Here is a 26065-nt window from a genome sequence, read left to right on the forward strand (position 1 = left end):
TCTGCAGACACCTCTTCTCAAAACACCTTCTCGCTCCAATCTGTATATTAATCACGCTTGTTTTCACATCCTGACTTTTCAGTTGGACTCTCTCCGCTTCCACTCACTTACTTCTGGCCCAATTTATCCCCATTAACCCAGCAGAACGTAGGATTAAAAGTCTCAGCGGTATATTGCTTGGGTTCAAGTCCCAATTCCCCAATTTATTAGCTGTGTATCCTTAGGCACATTATTTAAAATCTCTCTGTGTCTCAGTTTCTTTATCTGTAAAATGGAGACAATATCAGAATCACCTCATGTGTCAATTATATCTCAATAAAATTCTTAAAAAAAAGAATCACCTCATGGAGTTATTATAAAAAATTAAATGAGAGGAGGCATGTACAGAGCTGACCAGGTGGCCAGAGTAAGCACTTAATACAGTTGGGTCTTATTATGAACGGCTATGGCTCTAAATTAACTGTGAGGTCCGTAAGACTCCAAGCACTGAGAATCAGAAATGCTAACACAAAACTGGCTTAAGAACGTATCTGAGTTTCACTAATGGCATGACATTGCTCGTTAGGACTTAAATGTTGAAAAAGTGTGAGCTACTATCACAGAAATAAGCAGTAAGAAAAATCTGCACTCTCACTAAGTTATTCTGGCCAAGGTGTGAAGTTCCAACCTCCTACGTTTTGTAAGTTCATAAATCCGAAATTCTCAAGCACCACAATGAACCACGAATCACAGTTACATTATAGAGAAAGGTCATTACAGGGAATACCTTTCTGGGTGTTTGCTTCCAGTATTTGTGTTTTCCCACAACCTGTTCACTACAAACTCTGCCATCTAACCTCTACTTCATTGCTTGTCACATCTCTCCCTTGTCCCCTTGGTAAAACAGACTGAAGGGATGTGGCCCCTACCACTGAGACCCACACTAAGCTGAAGGTGGCTTTCCTGGTTCCCAGATCGGGTTCACACTAGTTGTACTTGTTACTATACTTATATAACAAATGTAAATGTCACATTAATCAGTGAAATAGGACTGCAATGAGAGTGGCTTTGTTCGGAAAGACCCAGTGAAAGGAAATCACTAAAAATAAGTTTGCTGTAGATCAGGTGTGGTCAAAACCTGACAGATTCTACACTCATTGTTTTGCAAATGTCACATTTTTTCTCGCTATTGATTACAAAGACAAAAACAAACAAAAACACACAAAACAGGTGTGGCACTTCAGTAACCAATGCCCCATGCTCAAAGCAGAAGCCTTGATGCTGCATAAAACTGGCAAATGAGTATACTTTTTTACACATTTATGTTGAATTAAAATGTTTAAGGTAAATTTTTAAATGATTTTTCTATGATTCTCTGTTTTGACAATTTAATTTTTATTTTTTAAATAAATTTATTTATTTATTTATTGGCTGTGTTGGGTCTTGGTTGCTACACACAGGCTTTCTCTAGTTGTGGTGGGCAGGGGCTACCCTTCATTGTGGTGCATGGGCTCCTCATTGAAGTGGCTTCTCTTGCTGGATTCAGCAGTTGTGGCGCGTGAACTTAGCTGTTCCGCAGCATGTGGGATCTTCCTGAAGCAGGGCTCGAACCCATGTCCCCTGCATTAGCAGGCGGATTCTTAACCACTGCGCCACCTAGGAATCCTTAATTGACTTTTAAAATTAACTGAACTATCTCCAGACTTCTATCAGAGACAGAATTTCTATTACATTAAAATAGTTTATGACTAAATTTACACCAAAACTTTTTCTACTGAATTGAAGCTATAAACACTTTTTCATGTTAAAGCTGCACACAGAAAATTGTTAAAATATTTTATAAAAGACAGAATGTTTAAGCAAATTATACAGAAAATAAAGTCAAAAGGAGGCTGAACATTGTCAAGAAACTCTGTTCTCTTTTGCTGGCTTCATTTGGTTTCCTCTGACTAGAAGCAGTTCAGCACTTACCTGGGAAGTGTGGCTAAATTACACTGACTTTAGAGATTCTATGAAAATGTGGTAAGCATACAAAACTCAAAGGCTGAGGCAGGCAGCCAGAACATAATAGGAAAAACATAACAGTAGATAATGTGTAATTTTTTTTAGCACAAAATTAATCAAAATCCACATACCTGTTTTTGATGTGGTAATATATTGCGAGAGCTACACTGTAAAATAAAATGCAGGAATTCAATGTTTTATAAGCATATTCAAGATGTTATATATTATTTGGCATCAGTCTGACCATAAATACTTAAAATTTAAGTAAAAGTAACATGATCCATCTGAACAGCCCCACTTAATTCAGAATGCTGATTAAGAAAATGCACTCTTCAAAGTAAATCAATCAGGTACTTATCCCCAGCAATTATTAAATCTTTTCCAGAAACAACAAAACTACAAGTGATATTCAGAAACAAATTTCTCTTTCTATCTGAAATGTTAAGCTTTCCTCACTTTTAAATACAGGCACTATGTAAAAAATAGGTGGTGAAATTAAACACCTTTAGAAGCCTCCAACTCAGCACCTGCTATTTTAGAAAATTAGTGGTTTCTTTATAACTACCAGAAAAATATGAATATTACCCACAGTGGTTTGCCGTTTTTTCTCTTAAATCAATAACCTCTTGACAATCTGTCTAACTTATCCATTTGTTTGCTGAAATAGTACCATAACTCTTATTTGTAATACCTTACATTTTAATATCTTAAACTTTTACTTTATATTTAAAAAGATCTGAATTTAATGAAGACATTCACCTCCCCTGAATTTTCTTCAAGTAATGTTTTTCTGATTATAAAATGTGTTATACTCAGACTGTAGAACTTCTTGGAAGATAAAGAAAGTATACAGAAAAATAATCCCTCTGCCCGATGATTACCATCAGCTTGAGATACAGAGGTATCCATCTCTATCTTCCTATAAATTATACGTGTAAGCAAAGAGGCTGGCATCTCACTTCTATCCTCATTAACATTTTTCTTACTATTAACGTTATTAAAAACATGACTTTAAACAGTTGACTATATTCCATCACATTTTTGAATAATTAACCATTCCCCTACTATTGAACATTTAAGTTGTTTTTAATACTTTGCAATTATGATTAACACCATAATGAATATCCCTACAGACATATTTCTGTGACCTATGACTATATTATTTGCATAAGGAAACATCCTCGGGAGAGCGGGAGGGAGGAGACATGGGGATATATGTATAAATACAGCTGATTCACTTTGGTGTACCTCAAAAGCTGGTACAAGAGTGTAAAGCAATTACATTCCAAAAAAGAGCCTAAAAAAAATTCCTCTAGTTGGAATTACTTGCTCTAAGGTCATTAATAATTGTAAGGCTCCCCACATATACCTCCCGACATCTTTGCAGAAAAGCTGTACCAGTGTACTTCCCCTCCAGTGTCTGTTTCACCTCATCCTCACCAACACTCACCTTCACTGTTTTGAAAAAATGTTCTCCAACTGGATCAGTTAAAAAGGGTACCTGTTTTCAATTCAAGTTTCTTTAATTACCTATCAAGTTGGCAGCGTTATTCGTGTTGATTGCCCAATTTTTAAAATTTCCTCTTTTGTAACTTGTCTAGATCCTTCCACAATTTTTATTTTACTGTAAAATTTATTGAGGAGGCCAAAATTTATTTTTTAAGCTTCTAAGAACATAGCTAACTGGCTGCATCAGATTGTGTTTTGGGTCTCAGAGCAAAGAAACCGCCATCCAGGGCACCAACATGGAGGTAGAGGGCTCAGTCCCAAACATCTCAGCTCACCCTGAGGCACCCACATAGAGACCTGGACACGCACCCTGGATCCCACGTAGCTCAGATGTTCACCCACGACTTAACACGACAATAGCTCATCTCACTCTAGCAAAAGAGAACATGGTCTTCCAAATCTCTTCCCAGATCTATTAACTAAAGTGGTTTCAGCTAAATGTTAAAAGTACCTCTGAGCAAATGTAACATATTCTCTTCCTCCTAACATCTTGAAAAGCACCTGAGCTGAAGAAGGAATTGTAAGTGGAGTGAAGGGACTTCAGAAGTTTTAAAAAATAATGGTACAGTTTTCAAAGTGCCTTCACGTACCTTAAAAGCCCTGCAATGGGAAAATAATAAATATTATCAATTCTATTTTATAAATGAGAAAATTTAGGTAGAAACACTAGATGTCAGGATTTCTGATTTGTATAATGGTTTTGTACCCTTTCATTCTATAATGCTGCCTCTGGAAAAAAGGAAGAAATTACTGTTTTATTCATTTAAGAGTCCTGCTGTGATGATTAAATTGAATGTCTCATATGATTGGGTTTGGTACAGTGATTACTTTAATTGTTTTGATTGAGAAAAATATGGTCCCTGCTTGCCCTGTGAGGGAGCCCGTCACAGGAAAAACATCACTGGGCTGAAGTCAGACCAGCTGGGTTCAAAACCTGGCTCCTTCATCAAGGAGCGTTCATCCACCTCTCAGAGCCTTCACTTCTCCATCTATAAGATTAGGACAATTCAACCCACATCACAGAGTGGTCATTACAATCAAATGAAGTATATGAAAGCATGACCTCAAATATAAAGTTCTAAAACTAAAGCTGTTATTATTATCGTTGCTGCCCTATAAATAATTCCACCTCAAGAGGTCTTCCGGCTTCTGTAGATGGAGTGACGTTCTTCAGGGCCCCGAGGGTTACCATCCAAACGTCCAGAGCTGAAAGCAAGCTTGGACGTTATCACAACTCAGGCCTCCATGAAACACAGGATCGCTCTGTAGGCCAGTGTCCGCTCAGGTCACACCCGGGAAAGAGAGACGACCAAGCTGAGGATGCATGTGTGCTGCAGCTCCATGGGCTAGTGCAGCTGGTCATCACGAAAGAAGTGACTGCAAAGACCAGTCAGCTGAAAACGGAATCAATGTCAGGCTTCAGACTTCACTCCCAAGGCCCAGCTTTGGAGGCCTGGTCCGTCTGCCACGTCCTCAGAAAATGGGGATGTCACCCGGGACAGGCTGACCAGAGGGATGGCTCAGCTGGCTCTGCTGCAGAGCCAGGAGGGCAGGGGAGCCGGGAAGGAAGAAATGCTACTTCCTTGCCCAGGAAAACAACACATTCCTGACGGCGGGCGCTGCCCTCGCCGCGCTTCTTACCTAGAGCTAAGTCAGAGGGGCCGGGTTCCGGCAGGTGTGCGAAGCTGCTCTCTGACCCCCAGGCCGGGCACCGTGGACGGGGGGAGCTGCGAATGGCTCTCGCCGCCCTCCACCCGGCCTCTGAGCACCGGCCCTGTGCTCACGCACGACTCGGGCCCTGGGTCGGTTGCACATGCGCGGGGGGCAGGCACACTCAATTCACACCACAGCGACTGGCCTTCAGGAGAACGACGGGTAAACAAGTTCTCAGAGCAGGCACCAAGCCCGTGAAGAAAATGAGCATGGAACCCTGCCCGAACGTGTCCCGCTTCCGCTGCTTCTCTTTGGCTGTCAGAGTTGCACTCAACCCTCTACTCATTCCCTAACCAGAATCTGTAAATATGTTGTTCCTTTTCGAAATCCTCAATTTACAGAAGGGTTTTCTTTCTTTCTTTCTTTTAACATGAATTTTATTTCACAGCACTTTTCAACTCCTGGATTTCCATTTGGTTCTTTTGTTACCTTTTTTTTTTTTTCCTGGCCACATGGCGCGACTTGTGGGATCTCAGCTTCCGGACCAGGGACTGAACCCAGGCCATGGCGGTGAACGCCAATAATCCTAACCACTGAGCCACCAGGGTACTCCCCAGAAGGGTTTTCTTCTAAAATTAGCTTAGAAAGTAACTGTTAGAACCCAGAGCACTTTCTCAAAGGTCCTACATGGTTATCAGGAGGTGAGTTCAGCCCACGAACTCTGCCCACAGGAAGCTGAACTACTGATTCATGAGTTTGTATCACTGTTAATGTCTTGGAGGAGGAGCTCACAAGGTCTTAGCAGGTGCAAGGTAAGGTGAGGCAGAGTTTTAGAACAGGAGGGCATTCGGGCTTCAGGCTTCGCACCTCCCTGCCCTTCACTTGTTCCCCTCATGCCGTCAAAGGCCCTGGCTGAAGTCGCCAAGGCCAGCTAACACCTCAAAATGACCATCACCAGGTCACGTGTGACATACAGGGATTTACAGGCAAGGATTCTGATGGTATTGCTACAATTAGGGTCCACCCTGCCTAGCTCCCAGGTCCAAAATGGACATTTTTAAAAACAGGGCACATTTTAAAACAAATAAGCTACTGACTGAAGGCATCTCAAATCTGGGTGGTGTGGAGGCAGCGTCCTCCGGACCAGGGAAGCCACAGTGTCCACACTGGACACTTCCTCTCCACACTCAGCCATCGTCACCAGCCCAGCTGTGGTTTTCCTCCCAGTATTAACCACCGGTTAAGCTTTTAAGGGAACTCAAAGGCAGTTGTCCACTGACACCAGGGGTTCTCAGCCATGGCTGCCTATGAGAATCTCCTGGAGGGGTTAACATTCCAACTCCCGCACCTGTGGGGCCAGACGTCACACCTCAGCCAGGCTCTAAGCCCCGGGGCCTCGCGGGTGCAGACCAGCTGGAACCACTGATTCATAGGCCACACTTGTGACGTTGGAGCTTGTAGCTCCCAGACTCGACACCAAAATATCAAATTGTCACCCAGACTTCCCACTGGGCCCCTGAGTGTGTGTGTGACAACCAGTGGCAGTGTAAAGTCATCCCCAGGGCAAATGCTGACCAACAGCGTCGGACGCCCTGGACACTCGCAGTGCCCCCCGGCCCTGGAGGGAGGGTTCCAGACCCCAGGGAGGGTGGGCTCTTGGGCTCCAGCAGGTGCCAGCGACCAGGTCTCCACGCTCTCGCTCCACCCAGCACCTCCCAGAAGTGCTGCACTTCCCAGTCCCCCCGCACAGAGCCCGCCCCAGGGTGGAGCGGCTCCGTCAAGGGCAGCACAGTGGAGCAAGGGAGCTTGTGGTCTCCCAGCTGTGAGCACCCACTGTGGGGTGATGCCAACCGGTCACCACCACGCCCTCAACCACCAACGTAACGAGGGGAAGAAGCTACATTCCCCTTTAGATCTTAGAAACATGCACCCCTCCAGGCAGCCCCACCTCCCACCTTCCCCCTGGAGGGGGCAATGTCCCCACTGCCTGGCAGGCCTGACTGTCATGTGTGGGCACATGCGGGACAGGGCTTCGCAGCCTGGAAGCCTGGTCCACCGGAACAGAAGAAGGTGTCTTACTTAGAAATGCGCATACTCACTGCACAGACTAACACGGACTGCTGTTAAATGTGGACTCTTCTTAAATTGAACACAGAGGCAAAATATCCCAGGTTTTTCATAGTTGAGCGGAAGACCACAGACCCCAGCACCTCTATCAAGGCCTGCTGCACAATGCTAGCAGGAATATCTCAGGAAAAACCAGCGTTCCATCCCTCCCACCTCCCACTTTAAAATAAGGGAACTGAAGCCACAAAGGGAAAAGATTTTATCCAAAGATCCCTCCACCTTCCTCCCTTAAGCCCCATTTTACAGTAAGAGCCCAAAGCGAAGGGTCTCACCCCCACTCTCCCTGCTGGGGAGAGAGCCAAGGTCAGAAGCCTACTCTCCCTGCTGCAGACAAGCACACTTCCACGGTGCCAGGCCTGCTTTCTCCTGCAGCCTCGAGTCAACATGGGAACCATCACATTCTGAAGGTAAAATGCTAGCAGAGTTATGTCGGGATGGCTTCAATAAAAAGTGGTGAAGGTGGAAAGTATGCACAAAAATAAAAAATATGCTTTAACCTACATTTAAAATCACTGAAAAATTTGGTCTTTTTATGTAAATAGTAATATACACAAATATTTTGAACACCCCACACTTTAACTCCCAAAACCACTTTTTAAAAAGATTTCCTGAATAGTCAATGGCCTCCGCCTGCCCAATCTTACCACTCCCAGACCCCACAACCAACCAGTGAGCCATCAGGTTAAGGAACAGAAAAGACATTAGTTAAGGAAAAATGTGTATACCCACCATTTAATTGTATACTTGAGGTTTGGTTGGCTGACTGTGCTATCATCTAGGAAAATAGTCGAGCAGGAGCTGTATTTCCTTGCTATCTGTCCTGGAGGATGCTAAAAAACAATGGCAACAAGACAAGGACAATTAAACAGGGCTCAAAATTCTTCCAGGGAACATCATCCCCTTCACCTTGAGACCAGCCTATAGAGGAAAAGTGTCTTAGCAAGAAATGTTAACATTACCAGCAAGAACAGTACAAAAACCACCTTCTTCCTACAATGAATTGCCATTTTCTTCTACATAGAAAAGTCACCACCACCACTCCTGGTCCCCAACCTCCATCAGAACAGTAAGTTCACTCTTGCAGTCAAGTGTCAAAGGGTGTGCTGCAGAGTCCATAAAACCACTGAGAAACAAGAAGCATTCTGGTTTGAGGCACCAGGATCAAGACACGAGTCCACTGCACCCATTTGCTCTATTCTTGGGGTACAGTCGATCTGGGGATCATGGATAATGCATCCAATGTTAATTTAGAATCTCCGAATTTTGAATTTCAGGCAGTGAAGACAAAAAGAGGTGAGAGTTATCTGATGATTTTGAAAATGCAGCCAACGGCTGAGGTTCAGGTAGGGCACCTGGGCAGCCTCACGCCTGGCTCTCCCACAGCTACATACATTCTGAGCTCTCTGGAGAACTTCAGAACCAAGAACTACTTCTGAAATATACTGTTAAAGGAAAAAGAATTTAAATTACACACGGATGACATCTAATTGAATAGTAAGTAGATTTTCAGCAATTACGTGGGCAATATGTAATTAGTAGACATCAATCTGGATAATTCTAGCTCAAAGCATGCTAGAAAAAAAAAATCAAATCATCCAAACAAGTTTCCACTTGCCTGGTGCTATGGCTGATAATCTAAGTATCATTTTCAGCAACTAAAAAAGTAATTCCTTAAGGATAACAGCACCGCCTACCTCACTGGCCCACCCACAATGAAGCCCTCAGTGTCCATGCTTTATGAACATTAGAAACCAAATACCCTGTTCAATACTTCAACATTTACTTCCTATTTAATAAGGTTTCCTGTGTAATAAAATTATGGAAATACAAAACAGCCTGAGAAACAGAAGGCAGTGTTATAAACAGAATCTCCCCTCATGGTAACAGTCACTACTTGGGGTATACAGTTCCTAAAATCCCAGCCAGAGGGCGCTGCACCACCGAAACACCACGAGCCTCCCGAGCGCTGGTTTTAGGTAGAGACTGTCAGAAGGAAATAACCAGCGTCAGAAAATTCAAAAGATAAGGCTTGTTCTTGGGCTTTTCTTCTTAGGCAGACACTGTTCTGTGCCTGTGTAAGGTAAGGGCACAAGGAAAGCTTGTCAAGTTCAAGTTACATGAACGCAAATTTAACATGGCATTTCTCACGTCTATCAAAGTAATCACAACATTTTTGTTAAGACAATGCAGAGGCACTAAAAACCATTTGGTCTCTCTTTTGTAGGCCATGTAGCAATCACATTTCAGTCACACTAAGAACTCGAAATCTAGTAATAGTTACTAATATAGACGGCAAGTGTTCAAAGTCCTTATCAAATCTTCCCCACCAGGGGAATATCTACCACCAGCAAAAAAGCTCAACAGATACGCTTAATACAAAAATTCAGTAATTAGTTGGTATGTTAGTGAATAGATAGAAGAGAACTTCAGGAGTAATCCCAACAATGAAGCAAAGGACAGTAATGACTGACTTCTGTCTCTTGTGAGGTTTCCACTGTTTCCTCTGATGCAAATTTCCAGATGAAAATGTGATGGGAATTGCGAAGTGAAGTCAGAAGGATGCTGTGTGTCCCAGATCTGATACACTGAGAAGGGCAGGGAGCATCCTGAATCCTTCAGACAAATCCAACATGAGAAACATTCTGTTGAAAACACACCTGGCCCTTTATTCCTCAATGCCAATGTTGTGGGAGACAGGCGAGAGCTTCCCGGACTGCAGGAGGCCAAGGGGCAAACCAATGGAAGGCTGCGTGTGAGCCTGCACTGAAGCCGGTAGCAGGGAGACACACGCCACACAGGACACTGGGGCCACTTAACCTGCGGGACTTCAGACAGTTAATTAAACAGAACTGTGGCAACGATATATTCTTAATTTTTATAGCAATGTTACGGTCACACAGAGAATATTCATTCTCAGGGAACACACAGCAGAGTATTAGGAGGCAAAGGACACGATATAAGCAACCTACTCCCAAACCTCAGAAAAAATAACACGGGAATGTTGAGAGGAGCGGAAAGTGGTACGACACTGGTTTAAGATGGGTGGATGTGGGTAAAGGGTAAGTGGGCACCTTCTGTACTACTATTACAACTGTTCTACAACTTTGAAATTTTTCAAAATAAAAGGGAGATAAATGAAAAAATAAAAGAACAGACTGCAGCACAGATGCTGGGATGGGAGCCTCCGCCTCAAGGGAGAGGGAAAGAGAATCAGCTTCTTAAAGGGATTTTCTGGTGCAGGCCCTGCTCCTCTCAGGACCGAGCTCAAAAGGTGAGGAACAGCTGGGACCCCTGGCCTCAGCAGGGAGGGGACCACGAAGGGACTGGACCGACCGGGAAGTCACAGGCTGAGGCCAGATGAACGCTGCGCTCTCCCCTCCAGCAGCGTCCCGGCTGCCTTAACCCAACCCGGCAGAGCAGCTCGGGCTGGGGGACAGGGGCAGATCTGTGATGCTTTTTCCAAGATGAGAGCCAACCCCACCCTCGCCAGGCGGGGGGCTCCCCACACCCCACCAGTTCACTGCGAGTCTCCCTGGGACAACACGGTTCCCCAGCAAACGAGGGAGGCTCTAGGGAAGCCACCCCATTGTCACCTTAGCTGCGCCGCCTCCAGAGTGACAGGAAGGGGGGGAGGGCGGAGAGGGGGACAGAGAGGCGGAGAAGAGAGGAAACACAACCAGAACACTCAGCGGCCCGCAGACCCACACGCTTCTCGGCTGTGTCAAGGCTTCCGTGTGTGGAGCATTATTTCTACACAATCCACCAGACAAAACAATTAAGAAGGAGAAAAGGAGCGTCTCCCGCACGTCATCACTGCTTGTGTGATGTGAACGAGCGGGGTGAGGACCAGGGCATCTGAGGCTCCTCCTGTGAAGTGTGGAGAGCCTCCACTCTGGGTTACTGTGGCAACTTTCCTTAAGTTTGAAATTACTTCAACATAGAAGTGGGATTCTTTAATCTTACTGGGTTTTTAAATCTTACTGAGGCTTCTTTCACACCCTCCAAGCATACTGTACTGACGCCAGCAGGGCCAGTGCTTAATAAATTTGTGTCCTATTAAGAGCAAATCTCCCGAAAGAGGCAAAATCAAGGTTTAAAATTTTTTAAATTTCAGTTTCTGGGTCACACTCGCTTCATTCCTTGACTTCTATGGCTTCATACTTAATGACAAAATTAGATCCATACCTAACACACCAGAAAGACTTTCATCAGTTTTGCTACAGAACTAGGAAAAGTAAACAGCATTTACCCATAAATCCAATGAGCAATAACAGCAACATATTCAGAAGATGCTAAAATCAGTTTGTAAATCACCTTCCGTTCAGCCTACCATGTGAACCAGTAGACCGGGAATTAGGACCGGGAGTCATGCTACGAGATCAGAGAACTAAGACTTCAAGGCTTCTTCAAGGGCCCCATTTATCAGGTGACAGATCTAAGGCTTGAATAACATTCTTTTGGCTCCAAGTCCAGCTAACTTGCTTACCTGATCAATAGTGCTCCCCAGTTACTTTATTCCTTCAGAGTTTTTACAGCTATCACCTTCTCAATATGAAGACAAATACTGTAATTGTTTTGCTGAGGGTAAGGGAGGCTGGCCATTCAACTCCTGATTCATTCTGTTTTAATCTCTTTTTTTCCCCTTTAACTTAGAATGACCAGTTCACTTTAGGCATGCTGTCAAGGGGAGGAGAATGTCATAGAAAACTTAGGCCAAAGCAAAAGGCATGAGTTTCCCCGAAGTTTCAGGAAAGTGCCCTACAATGCCACCCAGTTCACATTTTAAGTAAAAGATTCATTAAAGTAGCTAACCTAAAAAATCAGCAAATTTTAAATAAACTACAAACTTTAAAGCCCTTTACACAAGCCTTTCTAAAATACCTAAGTGTCTCACAGATGTAGAGAACAAACATATGGACACTAAGTGGGGAAAGGGGTGGGGGGGAATGAACTGGAAGATTGGGATTGCCATATATACATTACTAATAAGAAAAAAAATCAAATTGTACACTTTAAACATATGCAGTTTATTGTATGTCAATTGTATGTCAATTGTATCTCAATGAAAGTTCTTAAAGAAAAAAAACCCAACTGTCTCTACTGTAATATATTAAATTTTCCTGTAACTGTTGATCTACATCTAAAGCACAGGTGCTGATTAGAATAATCATCTATATAATTTGCCCTGGTTTAACTTACTGTTAACTCCCTACCTCCAGAGGCTTATTCCTCAAATGGTTTAAAGTTTTAAAATTTATAATAATTCTTTTAGATGCAGCCACCTTTTACTTTTTAAGTCTCTGTTGGCAATTCTCAGCCAGTGAAAGGCCTCCTCTTTTCCAGCCAGGGGTTCCTTCTCTACCACCCTTTCCCTGGAGACGGTCCCCAAAGTCGGCTCCTTTCAAGTGCTCCCATCGGTTGCTGCCCAGGAGCCAGAAAACCCTTGCTTCTCCCCACCAGGCAGCAGCTGCTTCCCTGTCATGACCATCAGCCCTCACCTCTCCTCAAATGGCTTACCAACAGCCACTGCTTTTTCTTAAATAGCAGCCTCTTCGTAGATTATGTTAGCAACATGTCCTAAGCAGGTTCTTCAGAAACTTGAAGGAGAAATTAAACAATATCCCTCACAATAAAGCAAACAAAAAACAAAGAGGTTTTATAAATAAGGGCAAAGAATAACGATCATTCCAGAGTTCAACAACGAATTACGAATTTTAGTTGGGGCCCAAATTCAGAAAAGACTGTTCTCTCCGACTCCAGATAAATCAGCTGAACAACGTCGGTCCAGGTGGGGCCTGGCGGGACCATCTGAGAAGCACAGCACTTTCCCGGGGCCCCAGCGCTGGCTGCACTGCTCATCTGACTGATTCTCTGTGCCTCACTCTCCTCATCTGGAAAATGGGTGTGATACACAGTATCTCCCGAGCGTGGTTATCAAGTACAGTAAACCAATCAGAACAGAGCCTGGCACAAATGTGCTAAAACACTCAACAGACTGTACTGATTATTATTACTACTATTTGTCTTCAGTGCTGTAATTTATGACTCCCAAGTGTTTCAAAACCTGCAAAGCATGGCTGGTTTATTAGCCTAATGGAAGCTGCAGGTGATTTCACTCGCGTTCTCTTTCAGTTGGTGGGAACAGCACATTCCGATGGCTTTTCCCAGTGTGGGCAGAGCTGAAATGCTACTTTGCAATGCGGTCTGCAGGGTCGTGGTGTTACCCGGTCATCTGTTACATAAGGCAGCACAGAGATTTCTTTTACAGGAATAAGCACATCTGAGCACATTCCAACAACTCAGTGCTTCTGCTCTGTGTCGGAGGCGGGAGGGCTCGCAGGGGTGAGAGGACGCGCTGAGTCAGGGTGCACAGCGCAGGGCAGGTGCAGGGCTATGCGCACCGTGGAGCGAGAGGTGCTGAGAACACGTGAGACGGATGTGCGGCCTGGCACGAGGAGGGCACAAACCACCCTCAGAGCCACCTCTCCCTCCAGCCCACTCTGATGGGGCTGCAGTGACCGGCGGAGGTGGCCCGCTGCCGGCTCCACCCCGCCCTTCTCCTCATCGGCATGACGAGGGGGAAGAGCCCCAGTGCGCCTGGCAGGTGAAGAAACCGCACTGAGGATTTGCAGAACGGGTTCAAACCTCTCAACTCTCAATGGCCAGCTTACACAGCTTTCAAAAAATAAAAAAAGGCCTGGCAATTTTCAGCATATTTTCCTTAAGACATGGTTGTAATTTCACAGACGCTTGACTGTGATATTTCAAAACTTGAGAGGGCCAGGGAAGAGGCCATGAATTGCTTTAAGAATCTGATAAAAACTACAGACCTTCTCTCTGATCCTCAGAACACTGTTTACACACGTATATATACTGATACTCTCCACGGAGGAATCAGTCTCCTACGGGCCGAGCATGGAGGCCCTTGAGTGCAAGGGCCTGGCCATGAATTTCTTTCCAGCTACATTTTGCCCAGATTTTCAAAGGGCAGAAAAAAACAATATTATGGATTTAAGTCTGTTTAGCACAAAGCTTCAGTGTCAAGTACTTCAAGAGCTACAAATACTTAAAAGCGGACAGTCTAGAAATCCTGAGAAGCCAAATACATCATTCTTGTTTTCGATATGAGAGCTGATAGCGTGCTTATTTGGTAACACACCTACTTCATCATGGGGCAGAAGTTTAGAGGGCACAGAGGTTGTGGCTATAACTCTCCTGGTGGCCGGGCGCCACAGTCCTGGGGGGGGGGGGGTGCAGGCTGGGGTCACCACGGGGGCAGGGGTGGAGGGAGGCCAGCTGTACCCTCTGCACAAGCAAGAAAGATCAAGTGTCTTTATGCCTGGCCAGCAGGGCAGGGAGACGCTGCTCAGAATGGCCAAAAGACTAGAGCTGGATTTTTTTTTAATTGTTTTAAAATTAACATGTTGTCAAGTTTATGCCTTCTTAGCGCATTAAAGAACTTGCAGACTCTACTGGACCTATAAACAATGAGGGAGAGGAAAACAATTGTTCGCTTATTCAAAATCGACTGAGTTGGGAGAGAAAGAGTCACTCGGGGGAGGGGGTGGGAGGGAGGGACGAGAATGTGAAAAGTGCTCTTGTGCACCTGTGAGGGGTCCGCTGCTGCACGGTCCATACACATCTTCCCAGGCACAGCAGGCGTCTGGGGCTTCTGGACAAACACTGGCCCCGGGGATAAGGGCCAAGCCATGCCTGTCCAGTCACAGATCAAACAGGGCGCGACAGCGTTCTTCCCATTCTTCCACATGCGGACAAGAGGCACGGACCACTTCCCCATCACAGACACAGTATGGCAGCTCTCTGCACTGGACAGGCATTATGAAGAACACAAGGAACAGCTCCACTTACGTGGTTAATGAAGAGACTCTTGCGTTTTTCTCTCACTGTGAAAACAAAAGATGCGACAGAAACGTTACTTGCCTGCGTGCCAACCTCTTGCAGGTTGCGGAGGATGGGCCTCTGGGTCAAGGTCCCATCCTTCCACCAACCAACGTACCCAGCTGCTCAATTACTACCTAAGAAATGAGACCTGCACAAATGCAGGTCTGACCTCGGCTAACAGAGCAAAACATAAACCCACTTACACCACAGCGCCCCACAAAGTCACTGCAGCCATAGTTAACTGAGGGGTAACAGCTTTCCAATAACTAAATAAAACAGTAACTAGTAAATCTCATAAAACTTGCATGCACCCACTAATTTAAGATGATCAACAAATAACAGGACTATTTATTTCTCACCCAACCAGACCCATAAAGGTGTGTACTACTTGGGTGAAATGTGGTAACGACAACACCCATAACAGCATTAAGATACAGGACAGTGTATGCCGGAAGCATTACTGATCATAGAAAGCAACTACTCTCTGTGCAGGTGCTGGGGAGGAAAGCCGGCTTCTGTGGAGGCCGCCCAGAGAATCCTGCTCCCTCAGGGAGGCCAAACTCACAGCAAAAAACACCACCCCTTCTGAAAGGCCGTTCTCAGGCTGCTGTCTGTGCAGTGTGGTCTGCACCCAGCCTTCTGTGTCCCAGAACCCAGTGTTTCTCAAAATGGGAGCTCTCAGCCCCGAAGATGTAGAAGGGGGACAGGGAACCCAGAGGAGCTTTTTCACCACCTAGTATCACTGAATTTTGCATTTTCTTTCCTGAAGACTTACTTTTGGGACTATATACTAATCAATTAACACAGGTAATGAGCAGGTCCCTGGAGAGGACAGAGACATATTTAAATCAAAAGAGAAGCCAGCAACACTAGCTAAGAGGAAAAGAGCAGGTAGGACTTTCATTCAACGTGGATTTGAGCTCCTTGTCTGTGCCTGGCGGGGAGATGAGGCCCGTTGCTGCTCTAGAGGGCTCACGGATGTTGGTGACGCCACGTCCACTTTCCCCAGGCTCCTGAGTGCATCAGGTTAGACCAGAAGCCGCCAAGTGACAAGAGCAGTGGACGCAAGTGACAGTCATTCATATGGCTGGTAAAGCCTTTTGGGTGTACTTTCCAGAAACTCATCACTGAGGAGCTTCTACAACCAAGTGAGAAACTCTTCTGCAAATCAAGTGGACTCCAATTCCTTACTGTCAACAAAACCGAAGGAGAACAAGATTGAACTACAGCTATCAGGAATTATTTTGGATGATAAATCCCTTGGAGTTTTTTGACATTAAACTTGGTAGAGTAGAAAGAATTCAGTGATTAACAAAACTCCTTCCATCCCCATCTACTGATGTGTATAAGCAAAGCTCCTCAGCACTTACGTAGCCATAAAAACAAGAGGATTTGATGACTAGCACCTCGTTCCAGTTCCATGTGACAGTCATCCACAGAAACAGCTCAGTAAGAAATGTTTTTCCAAAAATTATTTCACTTCTCTGTTTACCCTTTAACATTTTAATGCTTGTATTGTTTTGATCAACTGAGAACTAATGATAATGATACCGCAATCCAAAACTTATTTATAACACTTAGAGACAATTATGAGAAATAAAAATTAAATTCAAGTTAGAGCCACACTTTCATAGAAGAGCAGTATGATACTGTGACAGGTGAGTTTTAGAAATCAAAATATATTACATTTGGATAAAATTCTATGAAGAAAATGGCATGGAAATGTAAGTTCAAGATGAAAGGAATGATATGAAATTTCCAACTGTGAAAGGAGAGCATGTTCATACATTTTTAAATGACTGATGGTAGATTATCAAATCACCATGGTATTAAGATTTTATTTGAAACACTTTTTAAAAGAGGAAAGTTTTATTTTAAAATACCAATGTTTACATCAGAAATTACACCCTTTGATAGGATGAAAAATTGGTATGGTCAACAAAAAACATTTAAGGGAGTTCACAGCTTTTAAAAGTTATTTTCCATGGTTTATAGCATGAAAATCACCAGCGTAAGAGCTTCGGGCTCCTACGGATTCTTCACTATCTCACTGCAAAAGCATCCCCTGTGGAACCTGGGAAGGTGTAGGGGAGACACACAGAGTGACTGACGGGGAACTGGAGAGACAGGCACCTTAGACAGGGTGTCCGGGACGGTGACAAAGAAGACTGGGAACCCCGACGGGCACAGGGGTCAGCTGCCTGAAAACAGATTAAGGGAGAACTAAAAGGCTGGTCCTCTCATCACGCAGAAGTTCAACACTGCCAGGAACAAAAGCAGGACCCCAAACAAAGGAAGGTCACAAAACCTTTTCTCAGTGTCAGCGTTTCTGAGTGAATGTGCAGAGAAAATCAGAGCTCATATTTTAATTTCTGAATTTTAGTGCTTCTACTTTGGCTTCAAGCATTCAAGGGACAAGTCATTTTTATTCCTTTAATATTTCAAGGAACTCCTGAGAAACACAGATCACACACACACATTTTCATTCTTATTCAACTTCTGTTTTAAAGCAAAGAACTTTTCTAAAAACCAAACTAATTAAGATAAAAAAGATGTAGTTTGACTGCTTTCTCCTAATACTTAAGAGTAGGCTCTCACGTCTTTGAAAACAGCAAATTAAAATGGAATAGAAAAGGAAAAGACACAAGGAACTGCAATTCTCCCAGACAAGCAGAGATGTGAGCACAAAAAGGCCAGGCTGAGCAGAAGAATCTCTCTCACAGGCACCTCCTCTCCCACCACGAGGAGCCCTTGGTCCCTTCTTCGTTGCGTGGTTCTTATACAAAGAAAGTCCACGCTGACATCCCACTTGTGTGAGGACATGACTGAGAGAGCAGTCAGTTGGGCTTGGGACAGGACGTCCCTAACTTCAGCCCGTGGGAAGGTCTGATCAGGCACGCCTTCCATGATCACGGTCAGCCCAGCCTCATCGCTTTGTTACCCAGGAGAAGGAACTTAACACCCAGGAAGCTCCTGATGACTTAATGCAGGCACATCTGAAGCAGAATCATGAACAGCTGGTAGTGGGGAGCACACTAGGCAGAGCCTGGGCCGCCAGGCCGAGTGCTGGGAAGGAGGGAGGACGAGGGTCTGCAGAGCAGAGAGCTGTGAAGGCCGTGGTCCCGGGCAGAGCTGCCTCAGCATAAATGCCATGGCCCCAGCCATGGTCTCCCACCCACAAGCCTATCCTCAACTGCAAAGGAGCACATCGACCTCAAGAAGAGATCACTAGATTCTAAAGAAAACGTGTTCTCATAACCTCACATTACAACACTTCTTCCTGGGGGGATGGTGTACCCACAGTTCTTAACTGCTCTAGGACTCCTGGAAGTGGGAGGCAGTCTTGCAATGTTAATGGAAGTTTACCCAAGTGAAGAAAGATCACAACCAGATCAAGAATATCTCCTGGCTTTTGTGTTTTTTCTCCTTTCAACCACATAGGGTGAACACATCCTCTGTACCAGGCAGAGCAAGGCAAAGGGATACTGAGATCCAATCTCATACATTCCTTTCCCTCCAGGGGCTAGTTCATGATATACACGAGGAAAGTTTTAAATACCACAATATGGTTCAGATATGAAGAAAGTATTCACAGGCTACCCTCAGGCCCACTTAATCCTGCCTAAGGGGTCAAGAACACCTTCAAGGAGGAAGTGAGAGCAGAAACGAGCCTTGAAGACTGAAGAAACGAGCTGTGTGGAAGACGGAAGGGGAAACCCAGCTAAATGCAAAGAAGCAGGAGGTGAGTTGCACCCTGGGGGAGGCACAACAGATTCAGCGTGGCAGACGCAGAGGGGCAAAGCAAACAGGCTGGAAAGCAAGGTGGAGGACGGACTCCAAGGGCCCGTATATCATGCTAAGCCATTTGGAATTTAACACCAATGCAACTGGGAAACCACTAAACACGTTTTAGCAAGGAAGTGACACAATCAAATCTGATTGATAGAAAGTCTCTCCACCTAGCAGCAGCCTAGACACAGGACTAGGAAGGGACCAGGTCAAAGGCCAGGCCAGAGGCTGCGGCAGGAATCCAAGTGAGAAATTATGAGTCTGGACTAAGGTGGCAGCAACAGGCATGTGGAAGAGTAGTCAGAGTAAGGGGACACTGAAGAGGTAGAAATTAATACACTTTCGATTAACCTGGATGCAACAGTGGCTGATAAATGTTTAACAGATGCCTTTTAAAAAAAGAAGAACGCCCTGGCGTGCAGCATTTGCCAATTCCCATGCTGTAAATGCTGCCATCATGGCTGTTTCACACTCCTGGCCTGCTGTCACTGATCCTGGAGCTGGAAGAAACAAGCGCCGTCGGCTCCACTTGGCAGCAGGTGAGCACTGGGAAGAGGGCAGAGCCTTCTCTGCCCTGGGGAGCAGGCAGGGTAGCAAAGGCAGAAGGTGAACCCCAGTTACTAAGTCCTGTTTGGGACACAATGAGTTAGAGGAACCGACAGCCTTCAGTGTAAAGATGTCTAGCAGCCAGCTGGACAGATGGGTTCTGAACAGTGCAGAGCAAACTCTGGCTGGAGATTCTAGTTGGCACGGAAGCTGTGAGGAACTGTATGCAGGCCAAAAAGATAAGAGGGTATACAGCACAGAACCCTAGAAAACACTAACATTAAAGGGATAAACGAAGAAGCTGATTAAGATGTCTGAGAAGCACCTTAAAGAAAGGGAGGGTTTCTCAGGACCCATTCCCAAATTGCCAGTTCTCTGTGATCAACTCACCAAAGGATGAACTCATAAAGTTACCAAATCTACCTATTTAAAAAAAACCTATTTCTTTTCATCATCTATAAAGCAAACGTGCACTCGCTGGACCTGTCTTCAGCAATCTGGGCTGTGTGAACAGGTGCCACACGGGAGCGGGAGCCGCCAGAGGCTGTGTCCTCGGCAGCCTCAGCAGTCACGCCACAGAATTGGGGGGAGCCTGGTGGGAAAGCAAAGGGAAGAGAAGGAGGCGGTGGTACAGGAGCTTTCGCTCAGCAGGTGGGAGACAGGACACCTCATAATGGCGGTGTCTGTTATTTTTCCTTTTCTTGTTTTTAACCTGTGAGACTCAAGTAGGTTTACACTGAAAGGAAAGAGCCAGCATTTGAGAAACTGAAGCAAAAAACAGGAGGATCAGAGTCACTGATACTCTGATGAACCAGACAGGAAAGGAAGGGGGTGAGAGGTGGAGTAGAGGTGACACGTCCCTGACTCACACCTGGAGATGATGTTAGGTCAGAGAATCCTGATAGCCTTCCCCTCGTGGCAACCAAGATACGTGTCATCTGCTCAGAGGCTCTAATGCCATTCCACGCGAATCTAGGCAGAAAAGTTTCTGATTGATGTTGCTCTGCACCCTGAATTCACAGGAAGCAAGAATCAAGTTTGAAAGTGTGCCAGTCATGTAACTTGTTTTCAGAGCACTACATTCAGTGCAAAAAACTGCTTTTGATTCTCATTTCTCATTGTCCCAAACCCTTACCCCGCTGCCACTTGCCTGCCTGGCAATTCCACGCCAGAGAACAAACTGGTCAGCGGAAGTTTGACAGAAAGAAAACATCTACCCCTAGTGTATGGGTTCAATTCGGCTCTCAAATGAGATAATGGTACTTTAATTTAGGGTTATATTATGCTTTCTTTAACATACTAATACTTCTGATCTTTACAGAATTTATGCAAAGATAATTTTTAAAGGAAAATTTCTCTCATCATGGAAACTACTTAGAACTAATCCGGCTGATTGGCAAAATGAGGACAGTTGCTTCAAATAGTAAATTCTAAAGACATAACTTACTACAAAATAAAGAAACCCCAAGGCAACCACCACCACAGAATGTCCTTAGGGGTCACTAAAGGGGATTCTATTTTTATCCTGAGAATCACATCTAGTGGGAAATCAAGACAGGCTAGTTACCAACATGGAAGGAAAGAAGGAAGGAAGGAAGGAAGAGGAAGGGGAGGGGAGGGAGGAAGGATTATAAATACATTAGTAACCTACCGTCCGTCTGAGATTTACTGAGGAATATTGTGCTGGCCCGAGGATGGTCTGAAGGATTGAATTCCATGTTCAAATCTTTAAAGAAAGAAAAAGAATATATATGAATACCCATCTGACAACTAAAGGAGTCAAGATTTTCAATTTTTTCAACCTTAAATTACTAATACAATCAAGGATTCTGGAAAAAAACAACAGTTACTGTGTTGATAGATTCTTCTAGGTTCAATGCTATTTAGAAACTTGAGAAAGTCATACATAAAAATTAAACACCTGGCTGGAGAGCTATTAGCCAAAAACTCCACTTTCTTTTTAAAAGTCTGCTCTACACCCAGGATACTACAAAATAGCAGGACAAGTCCTCATATTTAATTAAGGAGAGTTATGTGCTACAACTGACTCATCTAAATCCACAGTTAAGAGAGTGATATTTCCTTGCTAAAGGTGATTAAAACAGCATATCTCCGCCGAAATCGGCAACTACACACTCTGCTTAATTATGACTTATTTTCTGAAAAGGCAAAACTTAATCCTTTAGAGCAAAAGCTCAAGTTGACCATCTATGGGCATAATCTAGGCCATGGATATGTTTTGTTGGATACATTCATTTTCTTTCCTTTTTAAAAAATTTGAGCTATTATGTAATGATTTGTATATTTCAAACACATATCACAAAGGTTAAAAAACCTGTTTCCAGCTTCTCTTGAGAAATCAGATCATGTGACAACACCGGGCCCCACCCCAATGGTACAACTGTCTGGACCTAAGACCCCAGCGCCCCCAGCGCCCAGCCCCACCTTCTGCCCCATCCCCCTGACAGGCATTTGGGGGAGGGGGTGCTCACTTCCTCCCCCTTCCTCCCCCGACTGGCATTTGGCTTTGCAATCCTGCCTTAGAATAGTCTCCAAGAGTTACAGGCTTGTCAGTCCAGTACAAACAATTACAATCCCATCATAAAAGAGTTTCTCCAATTAGAAAAAAAAAGTTCCACAGGGAAAGAATGGCCAAGCAAAACAAAAGACTACAGTTAGAGGAGGGAAGAGAGATCATCAAAATTAATGGAAAGTCAGAATGGTCTTAAATCAGCTTCCAACATCAGGATGAAAACTATTTTGAGTTCCATTATTTCAGTAAATTTGCAAAGAAATCTAATCAACACTAATAAAAACAGATAGCATCTCTCCTTAGTTTTCATAGCCAATCCAGTTAAAGACAGGAGGACAGAAAAACCAAGGATGGTCACATGTACCCAGGAGGCAACACCCGTCACAGAGACCCCCCTCTGCAGTCCGCAGAGGCGAGGCCTTTTCTACATCAGCCGATGGCTCGCAGGACTACAGCTGCTGACCTCCCACTGGGGGCTTGATGCAAGCAACACCTACTGAACCATAAATGCTACTGCAATTATCTGGTCCTTCTTCTGTAACAAGTATTAAAGTTATACACAGTGCTTTCATAGCTGAAGGTATTAAGGGATTTTGATGGGAGGAGAAAAAGGAAACAATTTTTCAAACTTGCTTCCATTTGTACCAGATAAAATTAGGCCAGAAACTTCTGATGAAAACGAGTCTTTGTAAGGAGCCTGATCAGAACGCTCACTCATGTCCCAGGTGGTTTCCTGCGTGGGTGACAGGCCAGGTGGCATTTCTACCCATTCAGTGACACAGAGCAAGTCAGGAAGAGTTCAGGGCAGCCTTCAAGCTCCGGGCTTGACACGACATCACAGACAAGGTGAGGGAGGCCGAGAGAGCTACGTGTTGATCGATCGAGTGAGCAGGGTGACAACAACGCGGGCGGGAGCTCTGGTCTCCAGCGGCGACTCCATAGTCCAGGGCTTCCCCACCATCCCTGCCAGGCCCGATCTGGCTCAGATCCTGAGTGCCCCCAAAACACTGGAGCCTGAAACACGCGGGAGGCAAAGGCTGACACGGAGGAACATCCAGAAGCCCCTAAAGCTGGCTTCCAAGTTCTCCCTGGGATTTAAAGGTTAGGATCTAGATCCTGGATGACATAACCAGGAAGGTTCCACACAGAGAAAAATCCAGGACTTGTTTCTGGACATAAGGCAATAATGCAATGTGGCTGAGCGGAACAGATCACCAGCGAACCTTCACGGGAACGCGTGTCCAAATGTTTCCACTTATTCAGGGGCAACGTCTCATGCACTGCCAGGAAGTTACTTAAAAAAGGATTTAACAACAAGCTGGTGTGCATCTTCTCCAGTCCTAAGCAGATTCATACTCCATGACCGTGACGTGCACAGTACACCCTACGCCAGGTGCAAGCTGACAGGCCAGCGACACGCAGGCCAAGCGTGAAGGGACAGAGTGCTCGGGCGGCCCTTCCTGTGAAGGTGGGCCAGTCACAGACCCTGGATCATCTAGCGCTGACTTAAATACAAAATGGCACTGAACAAAAAGGTATGAGCAACTGCCAGGTGCTTCCTATGAGTCAGACTTCAGGAGGTCAGCCTCAGATCTTGAAGAGACATACAGAAATTGAATCACAGTGTGTCCTTTGGCAAGGGAACTCCAATTCTGGTGGGAACAAAAAATGGGAAAAGGCAGCATTCTCATAAGCCAAGCAAAATAAACCTGCCGTGTCACTCTAACTTACACTCTGAAGTCATGACAAACTGCGACTTTGGCCATGAAGAAAAAATTCCCCACGCTACAGTCAGGGAACAGGCCCAACAAACTGGAGAACGTTCCGAGGAGGGCGATGGTCCCCACTGGCTTAAGGATGCTTCCGCATTGCAAGAATTAGAAAGAAAACATTCATGGACTATTAAGCTTCAAATCAGAGCTCACGGACAAAATAAACCTCCCCGCTAAAGAATGCCAAGCACTACAGTCGGTTCTGACAGTACTTATTTTGAAGTCACCACTATGTCAAGTATTCCTCCGCCCCACCCCCAGCCCCTCCTGGAGACTCCCAGGGCCCTAGCCCTCCCCTAGACAGGCCTTCCCAGAGCACACAGCTCCCACCTGCCCCCATTGAGCTCCTGAAGTACCTGAGTGCTAACTGGCCCAGAAAATCTAAATACTTAGATTTACAAAATCTAAATATTTACTTGGCTGGGTGCCATTTTGGTGTCGTTTGAGCAGACGCCACCGCCCTTACTGAAGAGTGAAGCCCCATCCCCAAAGACCCAGAGACGAGCTGGGTGGTGACACACATGGGGGCCAACAGCTCTGCAGGAAGGTCAGCACAGCCTACAGCACAACTTACAATGTAGTCACCACCAGTGCATGGGACCAGCTAGTGAACAATGAGGAAAGAAGATTCCCACCAAATCCTGCGAGAAAGAGAGCAGTGTGCTTAAGACAAAAGTGCTTAAACAAAGAACTGGACTCTAAGAGTCAAACATTTTACACTTTTTTTTTTCCTAGCAAGGCTATACAATTGAATTCGGTTACATTGAACTCTATGCTAGGTATTGGGTTCAGTCCTGCTGACACCAAAAGACTACTGTGGGGTGATAACCACATCTGTGTCTTTACCTTTCCTATTCTCCACAAGAACTAGCTCATGGCTCTAAGAATGACTCTTGATTTTCAAAGGGCTATAGTCAATTAATGGTGAGACAAAACATGCATTTAGATGACTACATACTGCAGCGTACGTTATTTCTATCCCAGAGATGCCTTCATAATTATCCTGTGGGGAGGTAAATGAGCATTCTATCAGACACCACGAGTATGAACACTGGGGGGTGGTCAAGGTCATTCCAACCTGCCACACTTCACTCATTCAACAAACCATCACTGAGCATCTTCTGGGCAGCAGGTACTGCTGAGTTTCACATCCTGAAGACACAGAACTGAACAAAACAGATCAAGTCCCCGCTCTCCAGTAAAGAAAACAACAAGCATGGAAGACCATCAAGAATACTCTATAAATTCTCTAACCCACATCTGGAAAGCAGAAAGCTGATGTTCCTGGAGTTTTAGGAATCATTCATTCTCCAAAGAGAAGCTCAAATGGTGGAGTAAAAATAGCATTTTATAATGTGAAAGATCTAGATCTGAATTCATCTCTGCTACCTCTATGGCCTCGGGCAAATTGCCATCCTATTCCAGGTTTCCTTCCCTCAGCTATAAAGCAGGCGAGTAACACCTTGCCTGGCGGGGTGCTGTGAAAATAGCAGCTAAGCACATAAAGCAATAAGCAGGACTTGCGCCACAAAATAGAAGCCCCGTAAATAATACTATTAAAATTTTAGGGTACTGAAAAACAGTGTGCTCCTGCAGCCGGCTCAGTGCTTTAGACACACGTCAAGCCTGGAGACAGTTAAGATGTGTTAAACCTCCGTCACCCAATCTCTATTCTCTAAGGAGGCCTGGCTGCAAACTGACGTTCACAACTTTGGCATTCCCTGCTGGTGACAGAGGTCGTCCCACCTCTTACAATGACAAGACGATCCATCACGACAAGATAAAGCAGCCTCTGAGGCAGGGGCACTTCAGCAAGAAAAGGCAGTTTTAGGAAATGTGATGGAATCCCTAGAGCTGACTTCAACCTACTGCTCAGGAAGCAGTCTGGAACCACCGCTTCTTTATGACAACGGTACTTATTAAGACACAAGTCAAATTAAAATACTAAGAGAACATTCTAAGAGGCCACTGCCAGACTTCCAGGTGATAACAGAAATATGCGGTCACACTGCTTTCAGTCCAGGGCTCCGCTGAGTACAAGGCCTGATGGGATCCCTCTGTTCAAAACTGAAAATACACCGAACAGCACGCTTGGGAGCCAGTTTAATTTAGCAATGCCATCAAGCCCTCTGTGCCCACGGGGTCTGTACCCGTGGGTCAACCAATCTTTGGTCAAAAATACTTGGGGAAAAAAAATTCCAGAGACTTCCAAAAAGCAAAACTTGAATTTGCCATACATGGGCAATTATTT

The 26065-nt window shown here is 44.9% G+C and overlaps 1 protein-coding gene across 2 annotated transcripts in view; it reads right to left on the minus strand.

Annotated features, from left to right (window-relative positions):
• Positions 1 to 26065, minus strand: part of CCNY (cyclin Y) — a 122059-nt gene that overhangs the window by 11119 nt on the left and 84875 nt on the right. Inside the window, exons 2-5 of one of the 2 annotated variants that reach the window (XM_057731093.1) lie at positions 21161 to 21235; positions 15142 to 15176; positions 8002 to 8102; positions 2115 to 2150 (exon numbers count right to left, since the gene is read on the minus strand). In XM_057731093.1, the coding sequence (XP_057587076.1) occupies positions 2115 to 2150; positions 8002 to 8102; positions 15142 to 15176; positions 21161 to 21235 (247 nt within the window). Of the gene's footprint in view, positions 1 to 2114; positions 2151 to 8001; positions 8103 to 14878; positions 15177 to 21160; positions 21236 to 26065 lie in introns of both variants that reach the window. The other variant, XM_057731092.1, reaches the window with a different exon arrangement.

The sequence above is a fragment of the Hippopotamus amphibius genome, chromosome 4 (genome assembly GCF_030028045.1).
Source record: "Hippopotamus amphibius kiboko isolate mHipAmp2 chromosome 4, mHipAmp2.hap2, whole genome shotgun sequence".
NCBI classification, from domain to species: domain Eukaryota; kingdom Metazoa; phylum Chordata; class Mammalia; order Artiodactyla; family Hippopotamidae; genus Hippopotamus; species Hippopotamus amphibius.